Raw genomic sequence first — 18,733 nt, 5'->3', positions numbered from 1 at the left:
TTTGTACGGATATTTCAAATCTTCTACGTCAATTGAGATAGAAAGAGTATGATCCTAGTAACTGGCGTGTTTTTATTGACTCTTCCAAAATAAGTTTAGAGGCTGTTTTGCTTCATAATACAAATGTTCTGGCATCCGTCCACTTGCACACTCCACAAAAATGTCTGAAACATACGAGACCTTAAAGTTGGTGCTTGAAAAAATTACATATCATGAGCATGGGTGGCAAATTTGCAGTGATTTGAAGATCATTGGATTGTTGCTGGGACAACAAAAAGGCTATACAAAATTTCTCTGTTTCCTATGTGAATGGGAGAGCAGGGCATGGGATAAACATTTGGATACAGTGAATTGGCCAGAAAGGAAACAACTACAACCAGGATCCAAAAATTTCATGAATGTAAGTCTTATTGACCGTGAAAAAATTCTACTTCAACCCTTGCACATCAAATTAGGATTGATGAAACTGTATGTCAAGGCATTAGATAAAAGTAGCCTATGCTTCCAATATTTATCCACTAAATTTCCCCCATTATCAGATGAAAAAATCAAAGAAATACGTATTTGATGGACCACAGATTCGTAAACTAATGAAGGATAAAAATTTCACAGACACGATGACCAAAATTGAGAAAGAGGCATGGAACGCATTCAGAGATGTAGTGATTAAATTCCTTGGCAACATTAAGGACCCTCAATACAAAGAAATTGTAAGGAAAATGTTGGTAAAGTTTATGGAACTCGGTTGTTAATATGAACCTTAAGCTTCATTTCTTAGCTTCGCATCTGGATTTTTTCCCTCCAAATTTAGGAACTGTCAGTGAAGAACAAGGTGAAAGGTTTCACCAGGATCTCAAAGATGCAGAACGACGCTATCAGGGACGTTGGGATGTGAATATGATGGCCGATTACTGCTGGTCGATTGCACGAGACAACCCTTCTAGAGATCATTCAAGAACTTCAAAAACCCGGAAATTCCACGAAAAACGGGAAAAGATGGAGGTGTGAATCTAACCTGCATATAATGTAAGTAACAAAACTATGTATGATTAACCATGTAATTTTTATTCAAGGTGCGGTTATATTAATTTAAAAGCATCTGTACAGCCGAAACTAAATAGGCGTTTTATGCTTCAGTTTCATGAATTTCAAAATACATTAAAAATATAATACAAACCATCTACTTGCTTACAAAGCAGCATTTATGTGTATTCAAAGCATGCAAAATATGATTACGTTTTGCAAGCTGAAATTTATATAAATACATCAAATTTAATCAGTACTAAGTATCAAAAATTTTACGTAAGAACAAAATAATATTTTGTAAAATTGCCACTAAACCAGACGTGATACGCCAAAACTTTTTTTTTTCTCAAATTCTGTGTTAAATTCATAAAACCCACCTATTTTCATTTTTACCGCACAAAAAAGTTTTTTTTTTTTTTTTTGCAGGCTAGTGTTATCAATCAATCAGTCAAACGATCATTCATCATTGCTCTGCATTTAGGACTGTCGCCCAGGTAGCAGAGTCCTTATTAGTTGTTTTCCTAGTCTTTTTTGAAATGATTTCAAAGAACTTAGAAATTTATCAAACATTTCTCTTGATAAATTATTCCAGTCCCTAATTCCTCTTCTTATAAAAGAATATTTGCCCCAATTCTTCCTCTGGAATTATAACTTTATCTTCATATTATGGACAGTTCGGAACAAGTCACTTATCATCAAGTTTATAATTTTCATGTTCTGTACTGATACTAACCTATTGATATCAGGCCATCATCAGCCATTAGGTCTTAATAATTAAAATAAATTGAAGTACAAATTTTATATTGTATTGATTAGGTGGATTACTTCATTTATCTACAATAATTACACACCAGTTAGTGGAGCAGCTCGTCTCCGTACTCCCAAGTCCTTCCAACCCAAAAGTTTGAAACATTTTCGTAACTCAATCCTTTTGTTGGTAATAACCCAGAACAAATTGTGCGTTTTTTCTTTGGATCTTTTCCAGTTCTCATATCAAGTAATCCTGGTATGGTTTTGATATACTAGAACCATACTTTAGTTAAGGTCTTTCTGGAGACCTACATACCTTCTCCATTACATCCTTACTACAATCCCTAAACACTCTCATAACCATATGAAGAGATCTGTAACTTGTATTTACAACCTCATTAATGTGATTATCCCATGAAGATCTTTCCTTATATTGACACCTTGGTACTTGCAGTGATGATCACCATAAGATACTACCGCCCCATCAATACAGTCATTAAAACTGAGGAGACTTTTCCTCTTGGTGAAACTTACAACTTCACTTTTCACAGCTGGGTAGGCCATGTGCTGATCAATAGAGAGTGTTGAGTTGCAAGTTATAAATCTCATTCTGTATTGACGGTTGTCACTTTACAAATAAAAGTATTTACAAAATCCTCCTTATCAATACAAATCAACCCATCTGTTAGATGGAACAAAGTCTATACATGTTTCAGCCTATTCTCAAGGCCATCTTCAGTAGTAGAACAATTATTACATAACACAAACAAATTAAAAATCTTATGAAGTGAAATGATAGTGATCATGATTAATGAATTAAAAACATATTGAGGTACAAAGTCCTATTTAATTCATTAATTATGATCACTGCCATTTCACTTCATCAAGATTTTTAATTTGTTTGTGTTATGTAATAATTGTTCTGCTACTGAAGATGGCATTGCGAATAGGTTGAAACATGTATAGACTTTGTTCCATCTAACAGATGAGTTGACTTGTATTGATAAGGAGGATTTTATAAATACTTTTATTTGTAAAGGGATTGTTGAGCATTGAAGAATATGGTACTGGAAAAATCACATGACTTTGCGTGATACCATCGCTTATGAATTCTGCAGCTAATACCGTGACTCTGTATCAGGATGTATGAGGCTCAGGTACCTGCCTATCAACTGCAAATTTTGCTGGTGTGCGCTAAGCGCCACATTCCGCTGCCACTGGTCCATGGCCAAATGAAAACGTGATTTGGAGTGATCAATCATACTGTAGCATGTGGTAGCTGGATGGAAGAGTTAGAGTGTGGCATATGCCAGATAAATAACACATACCTGCCATGAAATTTGACAAGAGATAGGTAGAGCCCTGCGTAGATATACAAAATAATTTTCGCACTCATACTTCCTTCATCCGCATCTGCGAATGGTTATCCGCATCCGCAAAATGGTTATCCGTGGATAATTTAAATACTTAACTATAGTATATTACAACCCAAGGTATTGAAACGGATAGATCTGATAACATAATACAATAGGTATCACACACCTGACACCAGAATCCCTACACTCACAGATTTATGAGGGATTTTCTCTTGCGACAACTACCGACGTATTGACCTTTGTTCCTTCCTTCCATTAATTGCGGGCAGGAGTCAGTTAGGTTTAGGTCAGATTTACGGCTTTATGGTTTCAGGGCTCTTTATATATATCGCTATTCTCCGATACTAATGTCAAGGGTCACCTGAACACAAACAAAAACAAGAGTATACCTGAGTGAAAATCAATAAACGCCATTATTTAGAAATTATCAGCAAAATTATCTGCACTGCCATACAGTTTGTATCCATCAAGACACTAACTTCACGGCTATCCACATCTGTGCAAGGGTCTAGGGATAGGATAGTTTGGAGGTGATTTTGTTAAAGGCCTTCTGTTGAGCATGGTAAAGCTGGAACGATATAAGAAGATTTTGATTGATTGGCTGCTTGTTGTCTACGGTAGAAGACCTGTTTGGAGATGATTTTTGTGCATTTCAATGTGATAATGCTCCCTTCCTAAAACTGTGTCCATTTGTGGATGATTTATGAACAATAAGGTTCCAAAGATGCACTGGCCAGCCTTCGTCCTGAGTCCTATTAAACAACTCTCGGATGAACTAGAATGGCAAAGTTACTCCACAACCCAATCAGCCACATCACTAACTGCACTTGCTATGGCACTGCAGGAAGAATGGTCTGCCATTCCCATGGAGATGTGCCAACACCTAGTCAATGGCCTCCTCCGCAGAGTTCAAGCTGTAATGAAGGCTAAAAGTGCATCGACCTGGTATTAATGTCTGTTACTAGGCAGTACATTTGAGGAACACTTAGAGGACAGTTTCAAGTAAGTACCTGAATACTTTTGATCAGATAGTGTATGTACCAAGCTTACACCCTACACATAACTTCTGTTCCCTCTCTGACTAATAAAAATAGACTATCCATTCTTCAATTATTTTTAATGTTGTTTTAATCTACTTTTAGGTACCTTCTGTATCTTTGCCTAGATAAGTTGCCCAACCTTTCTTCTTTCCTTATTCATTTTGAGTAAATATGCCATTATATTTGTAGGTTCATTTGTAAAGTCTGGAAGAAGATATTTCTTAAAATCATACAAGATAACGACAATAAATAAACACATTCATCTCTTCAACCAAAAATGTCTTATGTTAAGAATAATTACACTCACTCTTGATATTTCATATTTTTATTTACCTATTTATCCTTCTATTTACAAATACATTACATGGCCTGTTTCCTTAATTATAGCTATGTACAGAAAACTAATTACAAGAGAACATTACAAAACAGTTAATATACTGGTTCAATGAACAATACATAAAAATGAAATTAATACTAAATATTTATGAATGGCATGTTATGATAATCATCAGGGAAGTACATACACAAATTGTCAGAATTTAACAGTATCCTTTTAAGGGAGAGAATAAGAAGAAGAAGAAGAAGAAGAAGAAGAAAGCAAAACTGCAAGAGGACAATGTAGCACTTCTGATTATTTAATTTATGGTACTGATATTATTTTTCTCTTCACTCTTTTTTTATTTTTTTATTGTTGGCGCAGAAAGTATGTGTGGTCGAGTTTAAATACTAATAAAATTTAAACCAGTCCATCAATGTAAAATATAATCACACCATCGAAAAGCTTGTTTTATTCTGCGTTCTTTGGTGGTATTTGCATATTTTTATTATGTTTCTTGTGAAAGTTATATTAGGCAGAATGCAAAAAGTACCTGTTTTCTTGCCTGTTTCTTTGTAACCAAGAACTTTGTAGTACCATTGCGTGAAAATGCACTGTCCGATTTTCATGAAATTTAGGTGGATTATGGAATGTACTATTATAAATATATTTCTGAAGTTTAATTACTTTACACACCGTGGCAAAAATGTTATTGTTTTTGTAAAAGGCTGTCCGTTTTATATTGAGTGGTCTTCCGAAATCGAGATTGAGTTCATCAGAAAGGTCTGAAGTTTTTGTTTCCAATCTTTGTATACTGAGAACTTACAATGATCTCTGTATTTTACACCAATTTTTATTTGAAAGTGAGTGATAGGCGCTCCGGCATGAAATTAGCTTGCTTTCGCCAGGGGTAATACAACTAACAGATAAGTCCAGTTAGCGCAAGCCTGAATGTGTTCACTTATATTGTGGTGCTCACTTGTTACATTAGCGAAAGTTTCTAATTGACTTTTCTCATATGTACAGTTTTTACATTTTCCATAAGATTTTCACATAAGGGCTTTGGACCTCTAACGGTAGCTTTAAAAATGTTTTTATTTTATTTTTATAGAATTGTTTTTGTTTTTTTTGTATTTTGTAGATATTATGTACAATGTATATACAATACTGTATAATGGTTACTATTTACAATGTAAGGATTTGTTTGCATAAGTCATTTATTCATCTACTCTGATATATCATCACTGAAGTGGAAATTATCGTCACTTCCGGAATCTGAGTCCTCAGGATCAACAATTTGGAGGCTGTGTCATTAATGTATTTTCTGAAAGATGATCTTTCTCCCAATAATAATGCTCAGTTTTCTTTATTGCATTACACACTCTTTCCAGAGGTGTTATGGAATGTAAAGTTTCCTCACACAGATCTCTGATTACGTTTTCACGGTTCCCTTTTTCTTGTGCAATTGCCATTTGCTATTTTATATTTCACATAAGCCCAAATGAGTTCTAATGGCATTAAACTTGCAATGTGCGACAGGCAACCACACCAATTCAACATCTTGACGCAATTCTTTCGTAATTTGGTGAAGTCTCTTTTGCGGAAATTCAAAATTAGGCTTAGCATGATCAGTCATGGCAGCTTTTGTTAATATATTGAAGTTACAGGCATCGGGAGGCAGATAAATGTTCCTTTTCTCTATTCAGGGAATAATATTAATGTTCAGCCAAGCCATCGTTGGGTTTTATGTTTCCGGGTCAAGCATCATATGGTAAGGTGCCTGATCAATCACAATAGCCGACTTCGGTGGGAGTTTCATTAAAATCTTGCGAAACCATTCCTCAAAATGCCAAGAATTCATCTCCTTGTGATAGTCTCCAGTCCCTTTCTTTCCTACAAAGCAGAGTTCCGCCCCTTCCAAAAAGCTGTCTTCACTACCTATATATAGTACAGTGTCTTTTTTTTTTTTGGCTTACTCCGTGTGTCAGGGGAACATGCACGGAAGGCGATAGCGTGGCCGGCTGACTCATTTGCCGAGAGATATATTGCTCCGTGACCGGCTAAGATGATCTAATGCAGTACGGTAGCGATAACCATTGCTTCACAACACTAGTTTAGTTCAACATCTCTCCATCTGAGCGTTTTCAATGTGTTAAATAGCGTAGTTTCTGTAGGAATAATAATCATGTGTTTAACGAGTGATGTATACAGCAGAACAGTGTGTATTCATTGTGTTGTGCTATGCAATGCCGCTTTCGATTCATTCGCAAATTTCCTGGCATCCTCCCTCCCCATAGAAGTATGGTACGTAAATTAGTAAAGAAGTTCTGCACCACCGGTTCCATTCTTAATAAGAAATCATGCAGGAGATGAACCGATTTAACAGAGGAAAAGCTTGACGAAATAGGAGCTCTCTTGGAAAGAACTCCTATAAAATCCCTGTCGTGTCTCGCCGTACAAGCTAATGTGCCGTTATCTTCTGCCCACACAGTAACAAAACTTTTAAAAGAAAAACCGCACAAACCCATCCCTGCCCAATATTTAAGAGGACCTGACAGTTTCGCTAGAGTTCGGTATTGTAACTGGTTGCTTCAGTCAGTTCACGATGTGTATGTTGACCCAGAACTTTTATTTTATAGTGATGAAGCATGGCTACACTTAATTGGCTATGTAAATAATCAAAACAGTCGCTACTGGTGTGCAGAAAATCCCCACCAGCTGAATGTCTGTCCACTTCATGATGTAAAGATAGGAGTTTGGTGCACAATAAGTGCTCGCAAAATTATAGAGCCTATATTTTTCCATGAAACAATAATGCTGATCAATATATAGACCTCATCCTCAAACCATTCTTTCAAGAGCTGATGGAAGAAGAAAGGAGTAATGGTTATTTTATGCAAGATAATGCAACAGCACACACTGCAAACCAGTCTATGGAGATAATACGGGAAGTTTTCGAAGATCGTCTGGTTAATTATCCCCCTAGATCTCGTGATTTAAATCCCTGTGATTATTACCTGTGGGGGATGCTGAAGGGAAAAGTGTACGTGAACAACCCTCACACAAGAGAAGAACTACAAGAGTTATTTCGAACATCACATGGGCTGAAATTCGCCAAGTGTCTATAACCCTATTTATGAGGTGTCAGGCATGTTTGACAGCTGAGGGACAACATTTTGAACATCAAATGTAATGCAAGGTAGGTTTTAGACTAATAGTTTCCACTAGAAATGGATTTCTATAAGTGTGAATTGCCTTGAATAGTGAGGAGGAAAAGTGCGCATTATACCGGCTAGTGACGGAGTGTCATTGCGCCAGCCATGCCTGCTCTGAGTGGTGTTGCGGAGCGAGCCAAGAAAAAAAAAAAAAGACCCTGTATAATTACACATTTTCTGGCACCAGATGGGGTTCTAAAGCCCCTTCTCCATCCAAAAACATTCTGTAAATGACCACAATAGTAGTCCTAGTTTGAGAAATTACAATTCAACGCTTCTGTTGCGTTTACTTGCCAGGCATTTGACCGCACCAAGTCTTATCTGTGTAATACACTTTATACCCACTTTCTCTGAGTCATCGTATTTTCTTAAAAATAATGCTGTGAAGTAGCAACATACACTTATTCCATAAGGACTAGTTTTTTTGTTTAATTTTTTTAAACCCAAAACTCATGCCTTTAATCAGTTGACAAAGCTTTGTGCATGACATAATTGGGAACTCTGACATATGTTTTCACGATTATCCAATTTTTTAATAGTTGGAAACAGTTTCGTCAGAAAGAACACGTGAATAGACCTGCGAATTACTTGAAGGTTTGCTGTGAATGTTTAAAATAAAATAAATGAATTAAAAATGAATAATGGTTGCAATATACTTGGCTGGAACCGCAGCTGGCCTTTGTGATCTAATTGTTGCTGTTGAAACTTTCCAGGCTCAGTTCCTCTCAGAAACGTCCCTGTTAGATCCAGCTGCATTTCAAGGGAGCAAACCTGGTAGTATATTTGATTTTTATATTCAAGTTTATGTTGCAAAGGTAATTACATTAGTTTGTGACAGCAAACCTTCAAGCCTCAGGTCATAGGAACATGATACAATCATCTTAAAAGTTCATGAAGATAGTACTGCTTGAAACTGAACATTCTCCTGCTACAGCACTGCTAGTGATGATACCAGTTGCCCCACAATATGCAGCAGTGGGTCTTAGAACTATACCAACTGCACAATACATGTTGCTCAGTGGAAGACCTTGGAAATACCAAGAAAATAGCTCCTATAAAGATTACTTTCTTTTTTTTCTGAGGATCTTCAGATTGTATGCTTTAAAATGAGGGAGGGTCACTCACTGAAATCTTTTCAGCTGTTTTCTCATATTTTCCATTCCTGTAAAGAGCTTATCAAATTATAAATATAGATTATTCATATAACATCAAAAGTAAACTATGGTACAATACAGACTTTTATAACAGGCCAAGATCTACAGTATAAACTAACATATATCTTTTTTGAAACAGAATTGAAACAAACACTGCTGTCAAAGTGAGTTGCTTCCTCGTGGCTTTGATGGCAATTTTTCATATGAGTGAATGTGAGTGAGCTCCGTTCCAAAATGTTCAAAATACTGTACAAGAAGGAGCTAGTTTAAACTCTAAAGGGAACCTACAACCCTGTTCGATGGCTTACACTGGTGATGAATAATTTACATTAGCATATTATTATCTTCTTTGCAAATAACCAGTTAGAGAATGCACTTGTGTGAACCAATCACTGATCAGCTCTAATATCTGTACTAGGTTATTGTTCCAGTGAAAAAGTGAACATCAGTACCAACTGAGCTGTATTGATGCACAGGCAAAGTTTTGGGGCAAGTGTATTGCAGTATTTCAACACACATTTTCAAACATTTTTTTTTTTTCTCGTAATGAAAATTAATAAAACTTGATATAAGAAATCAACTGTTGGATCACAATTTAAAATGTGCACCACTCAAACACTGGGCTTTGATCCTCGCTGGAGTGACTTGTCACTTTGAATATTGTTAATACTGTTTAGTTCTTGTTTTATAAGTGTGTTTAGCCATAAGCTAACAAAATGCATTAGAATATTTATATATCATGTATCAAAATTAAATACTGTCTGGCTCCATGGCTAAATGGTCATTGTAGATGCCTTCAATTCAGAGCCCCAGGTTCAATTCCTGGGTGGGTTGGAGCTTTTAAATAGCTTTTTCTCTTGGCTTTGGGACTGGGTGTTTGTGCTGTCCCCAACATACTGTACCTGCAACTCACACACCATGCACAACACTATTCTCCACCACATTAACACTCAGTTTGCCATACCTTCCCATACACGGCAGATGCCACCCACCCTCATCGGAGGGTTTGCCTTACACCTGGCTAGCAATAGCCACACAAAATTATTATAAAATTCAATACTCAAATTTCTATGGATGATGGAAGAGACCACAACAGATATTTCTTATCAAATAACCATAGGTCAGAAATCAGTAGTTGAAGTACACTTTTAAGTGATTGAGTATTAAACTATTAAGTTTCACTTATTTTAATAGTGTCAGTATTTCAAAGCTGGATTTTTTTAATTGATGTACATTTGCCTGTTGTGAAAATGGAAAACCATCTTCAGGGCTGCCGATAGTGGGATTTGAACTCCTTATTACATATAAATCCTATTCCTGGACTTATGACCAATGTGGCATAGAGCCTCGCAACCATATAATATACACTATAAAGAATAAAATAAATCTAAAAATACATCAGGTAATACAATATTTGTAACTAGCAAGCACAAGTATTACCAGCTCATTTTCAACTATGTCCCTACAGATCACTCAAAATTTCCCTGTATTCACTTGCAAACTTCCTACCCCAGAGAAAATTACATGTAAACAAGCAAAATAATAAGAACACTGAATATAAATAAGAATTATAGAATAGTACCAAACAGATATTAATGTATATGAAGACAAAGACCTATTTACCAATAGGGAAGTGATGGATTATAGAAATCTAAGTTAATATCTGTTGGGTACTAATTCTCCTTTTTTCCCTTCTAAATTTTTTATTTTTAGTGTTACTTCTCAGGTCTTTGAAGTTCTTCCTGTGATTCACTTTTGCTTACAGGGTTGAAACCATCAAAAGAAACTAATTACTGCTACTGTACCAAAATTTCTTTTAAACTCAAATGCTGACTTAGAACTATACCGTATGGACTGTTAATCATACTATGTAATAATACAGCTAACTGCTGAATTCACTGCTCAGTTGCATGACATAAAATACTTTTGGGCAGGAAAAAATGAGGGGATTCACCTAGCAAACATATGCGCACATGACAAGTTCATGCCCACTAACTTATCCAAACAGTTATATCAGAGAGTTTGTTTTCCATCGTGAAAAGTATATTTTTATTGCATTACGTTATTTTTGTCTCAGTATTTGACCGAAAAATCCCTACATTTCAAAGTAGATAAAGAAATCTCTCCTTATGTCCCTAAATATAACAAAATTAACCCAACATCCTTATGTCCCTAAATATAAAAATATGAACCCAACATCCTTTCACATAGAGACACTATGGTTAGCAACACTGGCATGCACTACAAAATATAACTGGCTGAAAATAAACCTTCTTTCTTAACTTCAGTCATAATATCATCACTTTTCAGCTACAGATTTCTATATTATTACAGTGGACAAATATTTTATATGAGGTATAGGAAAACTGTTGTAATAAAATGTGTCCTTTTCTTATTTTCTTTGTTTAAAAGATGACACTTGCTGTTCAAAAGGAAGGCGGTAGGGAGGAGAAATTCTTCTGAACTAAAATTTTTCCTGTAAAATACAGTGAACTCTCAGTACAATGATACTAGAAGGACCAGAGAAAAATATTGTTGTAGAGGGAGTTATTGTTATGTCGAAGATATAGCCATAATTCATTTTCATTTCTACAGTTGTATAGCCCTTAACTGTTAATGTGTAACAGAAAGAACTTAACTGGCAACATGGTGTCTGAAAGACCTCTATGATTTGAGCATTTTTAATGGTGTTGTATTTCCTTAAGGCCAGATTTATTCGTTTTTATATTGAAATGAAATGAAATGGTGTATGGCTATTAGTGCCGGGAGTGTCCGAGGACATGTTCGGCTCGCCAGGTGCAGGTCTTTTGATTTGAAGCCCATAGGTGACTTGTGTGTCATGATGAGGTTGAAATGATGATGAAGACGACATACACCCAGCCCCCATGCCAGCAAAATTAACCAATGATGGTTAAAATTCCCGACCCTGCCGGGAATCGAACCCAGGACCCCTGTGATGAAAGGCCAGCACGCTAACCATTTAGCCATGGAGCCGGACCATTTTGTATTGAAGAAGCATGTTTAAAAGATCATTTTGACACATTTTATTATTAACTGTTTTGTGCCAAAATACTTTTTAAAAATATCTGAATCCAGTGTCATTATAATTATGAACAAGAAATCAGTCTTTGAACGAAGAATAGATCAACATTTCACATATGCATCAGATTGACCGTAAAACATTTTTCCTTGCACTTACTAAAACATAGTCATTTGATAAAACATAAATATATGGCATAATCTTTGAAACAAAAAGAATTCACAAGGCAGTAACTTACATGTTCTAAATATCTGTCATATGTTATTTCCACTTCATTTTACTTCATTATGCACTCGTATCACATAATATATTTGTCCGTATTATTTTACTAATTTCAAGAGAAGTTTTCTATTAAATTAGCTCTTTTATAAACATGTTAGATCAAAATTGGCCTGTTTATACCTAATGTGGTACCTAAGAAATTATCAAAAATCTGAGACTATGTTATAACCTTGCTATAAATCAATTGTGAAAGTTCCTAACGACTGTCTTACCGGATTTTCAAACCCAGAACCTTCAGGCCTTAGGAGCCGAGATGGACCGGCGTGATTCTCCCATCGTCGAATCATATAAAAATATATGGAGCCATGAGTTCTCTTCAGAAGCTACAGAGTAAAAATGTTGCACAGCTAATGATGTTGTTTCTACAAAGCCACTTGAAAACTTGTTTGCACCCTAAGAAGGGAACAATAAGACTGAGTGTGGAGATCTGATGGTGAACTGTTGTTTAGAGAGAGATAAGAAGGTAATGCAAACAAAAAGTGTCAGTTCAGAATGTGTGCTTAGGGGTGTACATTTATCTCTCTCTAGAGTCTACCAGGCGAGTTGGCCGTGCGGTTAGGGTCGCTCAGTTGTGAGCTTGCATCTGGGAGAAAGTGGGTTCGAACCCCACTGTCGGCAGTCCTGAAGATGGTTTTCCATGGTTTCCCATTTTCACACTAGGCAAATGCTGGGGCCACGGCCGCTTCTTTCCCACTCCTAGGCCTTTCCTGTCCCATCGTCGCCATAAGACCTATCTGTGTCGGTGTGATGTAAAGCCACTAGCATTCATTCTCTAGAGTCTTTCAGATACCACATTGCCAGTTGACGGACAGGTAAACAGCCTACAATTGAACTATGTTAATTACCTCACAATTTATAACATTTTTAATTCTGACAAAGATGAGATATGAGAGTACAAAACACAAAGAATCGTAATCCACAAAAATTAAAACTAGAATAGCTTTCTTGTTTAATTGGCAACAATGTACTGTACACTGTTATTTACTTTTAACTCATTTTTTCTATTTGATCAAAATTGTTTTTCATATTAAAACAGAACTTAAATATTCACAGCATTATATAATTGTTAGCACTGTTCAACACTACTGCAAACATCGGAAATGACAGTCTGTTTCATATTCCGTGCTGACAGGGAATTAGCAAAGAACTTATATAGTCAGAAGTCACCAAATGATTCTCTGGAACACAACCAAAATTCCAAATAAATTTTTTGAGTGATTTACAAGACTCAAGGTCTCCTCCTGCCAGAAATAATGATAGTTTATTCAGATTTTTTCTCTTCAAATGATGGCAACAGGTTTTCCTCACTTTCACAGTTTGTATCATAGTACCGAGAGGAAAGCACGTTAGTGGGTTCTAAGAAAGCAATCTTAATAGCAAATTTACCGTCATCAGGAGTATCGTTAAATTGAGGGAATTGAGGACCAAAATGATTATCACTGTTTCAGTAATCGTTGTACGGAGATTTCAATGCATAAGCTACAGTTTGCATGGCACAGGGCAGCCATACAGGACTACATTTTCTACCATCTCCTTACAGTTGTTGCTGAACCTGTTCATTTGCTGTACAGTCTAGAATACTTCTTCTGTCCTATGCCTCATTTATCTTTTCTGTTTTGAAGATCTAAGATCTATTTAAAGATCTAAGTACCTGAACTGAAAGATCTACATGAGGATTTAAAGGTAAAAATGGTATCCAGTAGATGTAGAAACTACAGAGCCGAGTCAAATGAAAACCTTAAAAGTGCAATAAAAATTTTATATGTTGTGCCATGGTTGTGTCTCTTGGCAGTAGGTACTGTTACAAAGAATTTAATGAATATGCTATATGTGGCAGCACCATGTAGACAAACAAGCACCACCAAGAAAGAATCAGTATAACAATGGCCACCTAACTTCAGGCATGGTCTGTTATTCAGTTTTTGAGGAGTGAATGTTCGAAACCTATTGAAATGCATGTTTGTCACAGCAACAACAGGACAGTGCTTGGTCCTATATTGCCCAAGTAACAGTTCTAACCATCCAAGACCTGCAATTTAAGTGTCTTCCATATCACCCCTTGCCTCTAGTGAAATCTGCATGTTGGGCGACTCAAGGGGGAAAGATGCTCTGTTAGGATGAAGATAGTACACAAATGGCTGCAAAGGCAACCAAGGGATTTTTTCTAGGCAAATCCATGCACTTTTTGTGTGTTGGAGGACTTATATTTAATGTAACAGAGACTATATAGAGAAATGATACAATCTGTACCACTTTTGCTGGATAAAGAATAAATCTAACAAACAACAAATGCATCTGGAAATTTAGAATAATGTTATGCTATGCAGTGCAGAATGAAAAGGTTAAAATAAAGAGAATGTTTAAAGGGAACAAATTGAATGATATGGATGAGCTATGGTACAAATGACCATCATAATTTGCGACCCATTGCACGGAAAGGGAACCAAAGTTGGCAATGGAAATTTTACAGGAGAGCTGAACAAAAGTGTCTGCAGTGTAAAAATTGCATTTCAATATTTTTACTTCTTGCACTACCTATGGGTCTTCTTAATAAACTAAATTATATAGAAGTTCGAGTCTTCACCACTCACTGTCATGAAAACTTTCTACAATTGGCAAGAAAATTAGTGAAAGCTGTAACAGCATTTTTCTCAAAATACAGTTTTCTTAATAGCAACAGTCAGTAATTAAGATCTTCTGAAGTATTGCACCTAGAATCATGAACATTTTTTTTAAAAAATGCTCAGTACCTTACGCCAGTTTTAGAACCACAAAAATTTTGAAAAAGAAAAATCCGACTTGGGTCCTTTTCAATGCAACAGGTCACCTTTATGAAGGAACAATGATAATATTAAATTGATATGTTCTCATAGGATGAATCAGAGGAGTAACTATGAAAACTTGTAATTTTTGTTATTGAAGGTACAGTAAGTCTTTACTTCTCTAGTGCACTGTTTGCCTCATTTAAATGAGACCTCAGAAAATATTTAAGACATAAAGTAGGAGCATTCCCATCGTAGGAAGAGGAAGTGATATCCTCGGTGCACTGTTGCAGTATTCTTCGATACAGCTGCATGTCATCTGATACCAACCAGCACCACTGCTCCTGCGGCAGGAATTTGCTGAACTGGTGTCCTTCCAGCCACAGCTACGGATGACGCGTTTTTCACCAGTTGCTTCTGAAAAATAACATACATTTCTCAGAAGATTAGACATTTAGCATATGTGAACAAGCTCAGGGGTAATTAGGGTTTCTGTGATGTAAATAATAAATTTGATTTAAATCAAATCATTTTTATGTCATTGATTTAAGTAAAAAAGTACAATTGTACATATTTTTGTGGAGCTGATTTAAATATATTAGTTATTTAAAATTATAGGAAATCTTATAAAAGTATCAAGGTTATAAATAATAAATACGGTCACCTCTGATATAGAAAAGTATATGTGTGATGGTTACCAAACTAAGAAAATAATTCCAGGTATCATTTCAAGAACTGTGAAACATGCTGATTTTCTAGTTATTGTCTGAGGATGTCCTTCCTGGTACGATGTTGACCAATATTTTGTTCCTATTGTTTACTTATGTAATGAAATCATAAAATGTTTAACACTGAACAAAATGCTGCTCAAAAAGTTAGAAGGAAAAAATTTGATCTTATGTACCATGTAAGTAGTCCATGATTTAAGATATATACTGTTGTTCTTATTCTTCTGAGATGTTTCAAGAACGAGGGGAATCCTCCACATTTTGTTGGCAGTAATCAAAGGTATTGTGTTATGCCGCAGGATGGAATGGACGAGCAATGTCTCACTCTGTCACCTAGTGAGTGTAAGTAAAGAGTACGTCTCTATACTCTTTGTGTACGTTTCATCACAAGTATGAAGGATGAGTTCTCCACCTAATCAATACTTTATTTTACATAATGTCAGTATTATTTACATAAAAGGACAGTACCGGTTTCGACCTGTAAATAGGTCATCTTCAGCTGTTGAAAAACCTGCTTAATAGCGACTGTACAGAATAAATACTACTAAAATTAAAATTAAACAAGAATGCCATTAAAATAAACATGAATGCCACTATTCTAAAAATTACGTAAGGTTAAGATATATACATATGGTACAGTTTTGGAGGTTAGAAGGCTTTTTCCCTGGCCCCATGATTTTTACATACTTCAAAAATTATATTTGCTGAGGTTGGATACAATTTCAAGAGTTTATCAAGAATCACTGACATTCTGGTGTCAAGTTTGAATATCTATGTTAAATGCCAATACTATGTCCAATGGTTTTATGAGATGTTTCAAAGTGCATCTTGCGGGGACATTGTATTCATTAGAATAAGAGGTTCAGTAACCTGTTTACAGATACATCGCTTATTCTCAGTCTGTATCAATGCTGAAGAACATGTTAGTGAAACATGTTTTTGAAACATTTCTGTATCATAATAATAGTATTATAGTCATTTAAAGAGTGTATACATTGTATTGGGACACCCTGTATTAACACCTAGATACTTACAATGATCCCCAAAAGTAACTTTCACCCCATCAACTCAATAATTAAAACTGAGAGGAATTTTCGTATTTGTGAAACTCACAACCTGACTTTTAACCCCGTTTATCATCATACCATGGCGTAATGTCCATCTCACAACATTATCAAGGTCATTTTGCAGTTGCTCATGATCTTGTAACTTAGGGGAGACTGGGGTATTGCTGAACACCTAAGCTTTTAAGCAAAATTTTATAAACTTTTAAAGACTGATGAAAAAAAAAAAAACAATGTGGATTAGTAAAATCAATTGTATTTACCCTGTAAGCACTCACAATTATAACATTCAAATGTAGACAGAACTATTTTAAAAATCAGTTCCAAAAAATTACTGCAATGTTCTTCATTACCCCTCATGCAAAGAATATGTTCAGAATGATGTGAAAACTATATTTAGGCTACTAAAGCATAACTTACAATATTGTGAACAGTATGATTTAGGATGGTTCATGTTTGTGGGTTACTGTAGTCGCGTCCTAGTTCGTGAACCATGGGCAATGGCTGAGTGGCCTAGTAAGTGGTCCTGAGAGTCGGGATACCAGTTGCTATGGAATGGGAGTGGGCATCTCGGACATATTCTAAGTCATGGCCCTCCTTGTGCTCAGGCGGCTAGGACTATACAATTCACCGATGGTCCATAACCCGTTAGATGAGAGATCCTCACTTGGACTATGTGCAAGTAAGGCAGCATCCTGCTTCATGAATTTACCGAGCTCAGAACATTTTAAGCAAGCCTCGGACCTATGGGAGTAACGGAGTCCCACTCCCACTTGACAGGCGAGGGACTCCTTGGAAACAACTTGGCGAACGAAATGGAATTCGATGGGGAGCTATCAATATTAATGGGGCTTATGGAAGAAAGAAGGTAGAACTGGCTGAGTCAGCAAAGAGGATGCATCTGGATGTGTTAGGAGTAAGTGATATTCGGGTAAGCGGAGATAATGAGGAAGAGATAGGAGATTATAAAGTGTACTTGACGGGTGTTAGAAAGGGAAGGGTAGAGTCTCTTTATCAGGAATACCATTGCACGCAACATAGTTTCTGTTAGGCACGTAAATGAGCGAATGATGTGGGTAGATTTGGCAGTTGGAGGAATTAGGACTAGAATTGTGTCCGTGTATTCACCATGTGAGGGTGCAGATGAGGATGAAGTTGACAAGTTTTATGAAGCATTGAGTGACATCGTGGTCAGGGTCAACAGCAAGGATAGAATAGTGCTAATGGGCGATTTCAATGCGAGAGTTGGGAATAGAACTGAAGGATACGAAAGGGTGATTGGTAAATGTGGGGAAGATATGGAAGCTAACGGGAATGGGAAGCGTTTGCTGGACTTCTGAGCTAGTATGGGTTTAGCTGTTATGAATACATTCTTTAAGCATGAGGCTATTCACCGCTACACATGGGAGGCTAGGGGTACCAGATCCATAATAGACTATATCTTAACAGACTTTGAATTCAGGAAATCTGTTAGGAATGTATGAGTTTTTCGTGGATTTTTTGATGATACAGACCACTATCTGATCTGTAGTGAACTAAGTATCTCTAGGCCTAGGGTAGAGAAAGTGAAATCTGTCTGCAAACGAATAAGGGTAGAAAATCTCCAGGATGAGGAAATTAGACAGAAGTACATGGATATGATTAGTGAGAAGTTTCGAAAAGTAGACAGTAAGCAGGTTCAGGATATAGAAAGTGAATGGGTGGCATACAGGGATGCTGTAGTAGAAACAGCAAGGGAATGCCTAGGAACAACTATGTGTAAAGATGGGAAAAGGCGAACATCTTGGTGGAATGATGAAGTGAGAGCAGCTTGTAACCGTAAAAAGAAGGCTTATCAGAAATGGCTCCAAACAAGGGCCGAGGCAGACAGGGATTTGTACGTAGATGAAAGAAACAGAGCAAAACAAATAGTTGTTGAATCCAAAAAGAAGTCATGGGAAGATTTGATTTTGGTAATAACCTGGAAAGGCTAGGTCAAGC

General features: G+C 36.3%; 1 protein-coding gene across 1 annotated transcript in view; it reads right to left on the bottom strand.

Annotated features, from left to right (window-relative positions):
• Positions 1-4,499: 4,499 nt before the first annotated feature.
• The window catches only part of LOC136876274 (uncharacterized), a 135,914-nt gene continuing 121,680 nt past the window's right edge, over positions 4,500-18,733 (bottom strand). The window contains exon 3 of the mRNA XM_067150084.2: positions 4,500-15,378. Within this exon, the coding sequence (XP_067006185.1) occupies positions 15,176-15,378 (203 nt within the window). The 3' untranslated portion in view covers positions 4,500-15,175. The remainder of the gene's footprint in view (positions 15,379-18,733) is intronic.

The sequence above is a fragment of the Anabrus simplex genome, chromosome 6 (genome assembly GCF_040414725.1).
Source record: "Anabrus simplex isolate iqAnaSimp1 chromosome 6, ASM4041472v1, whole genome shotgun sequence".
NCBI lineage: Eukaryota > Metazoa > Arthropoda > Insecta > Orthoptera > Tettigoniidae > Anabrus > Anabrus simplex.
The sequence above is the reverse complement of the archived record's forward strand: the minus strand, read 5'-3'. Positions and strand labels throughout refer to the sequence as shown.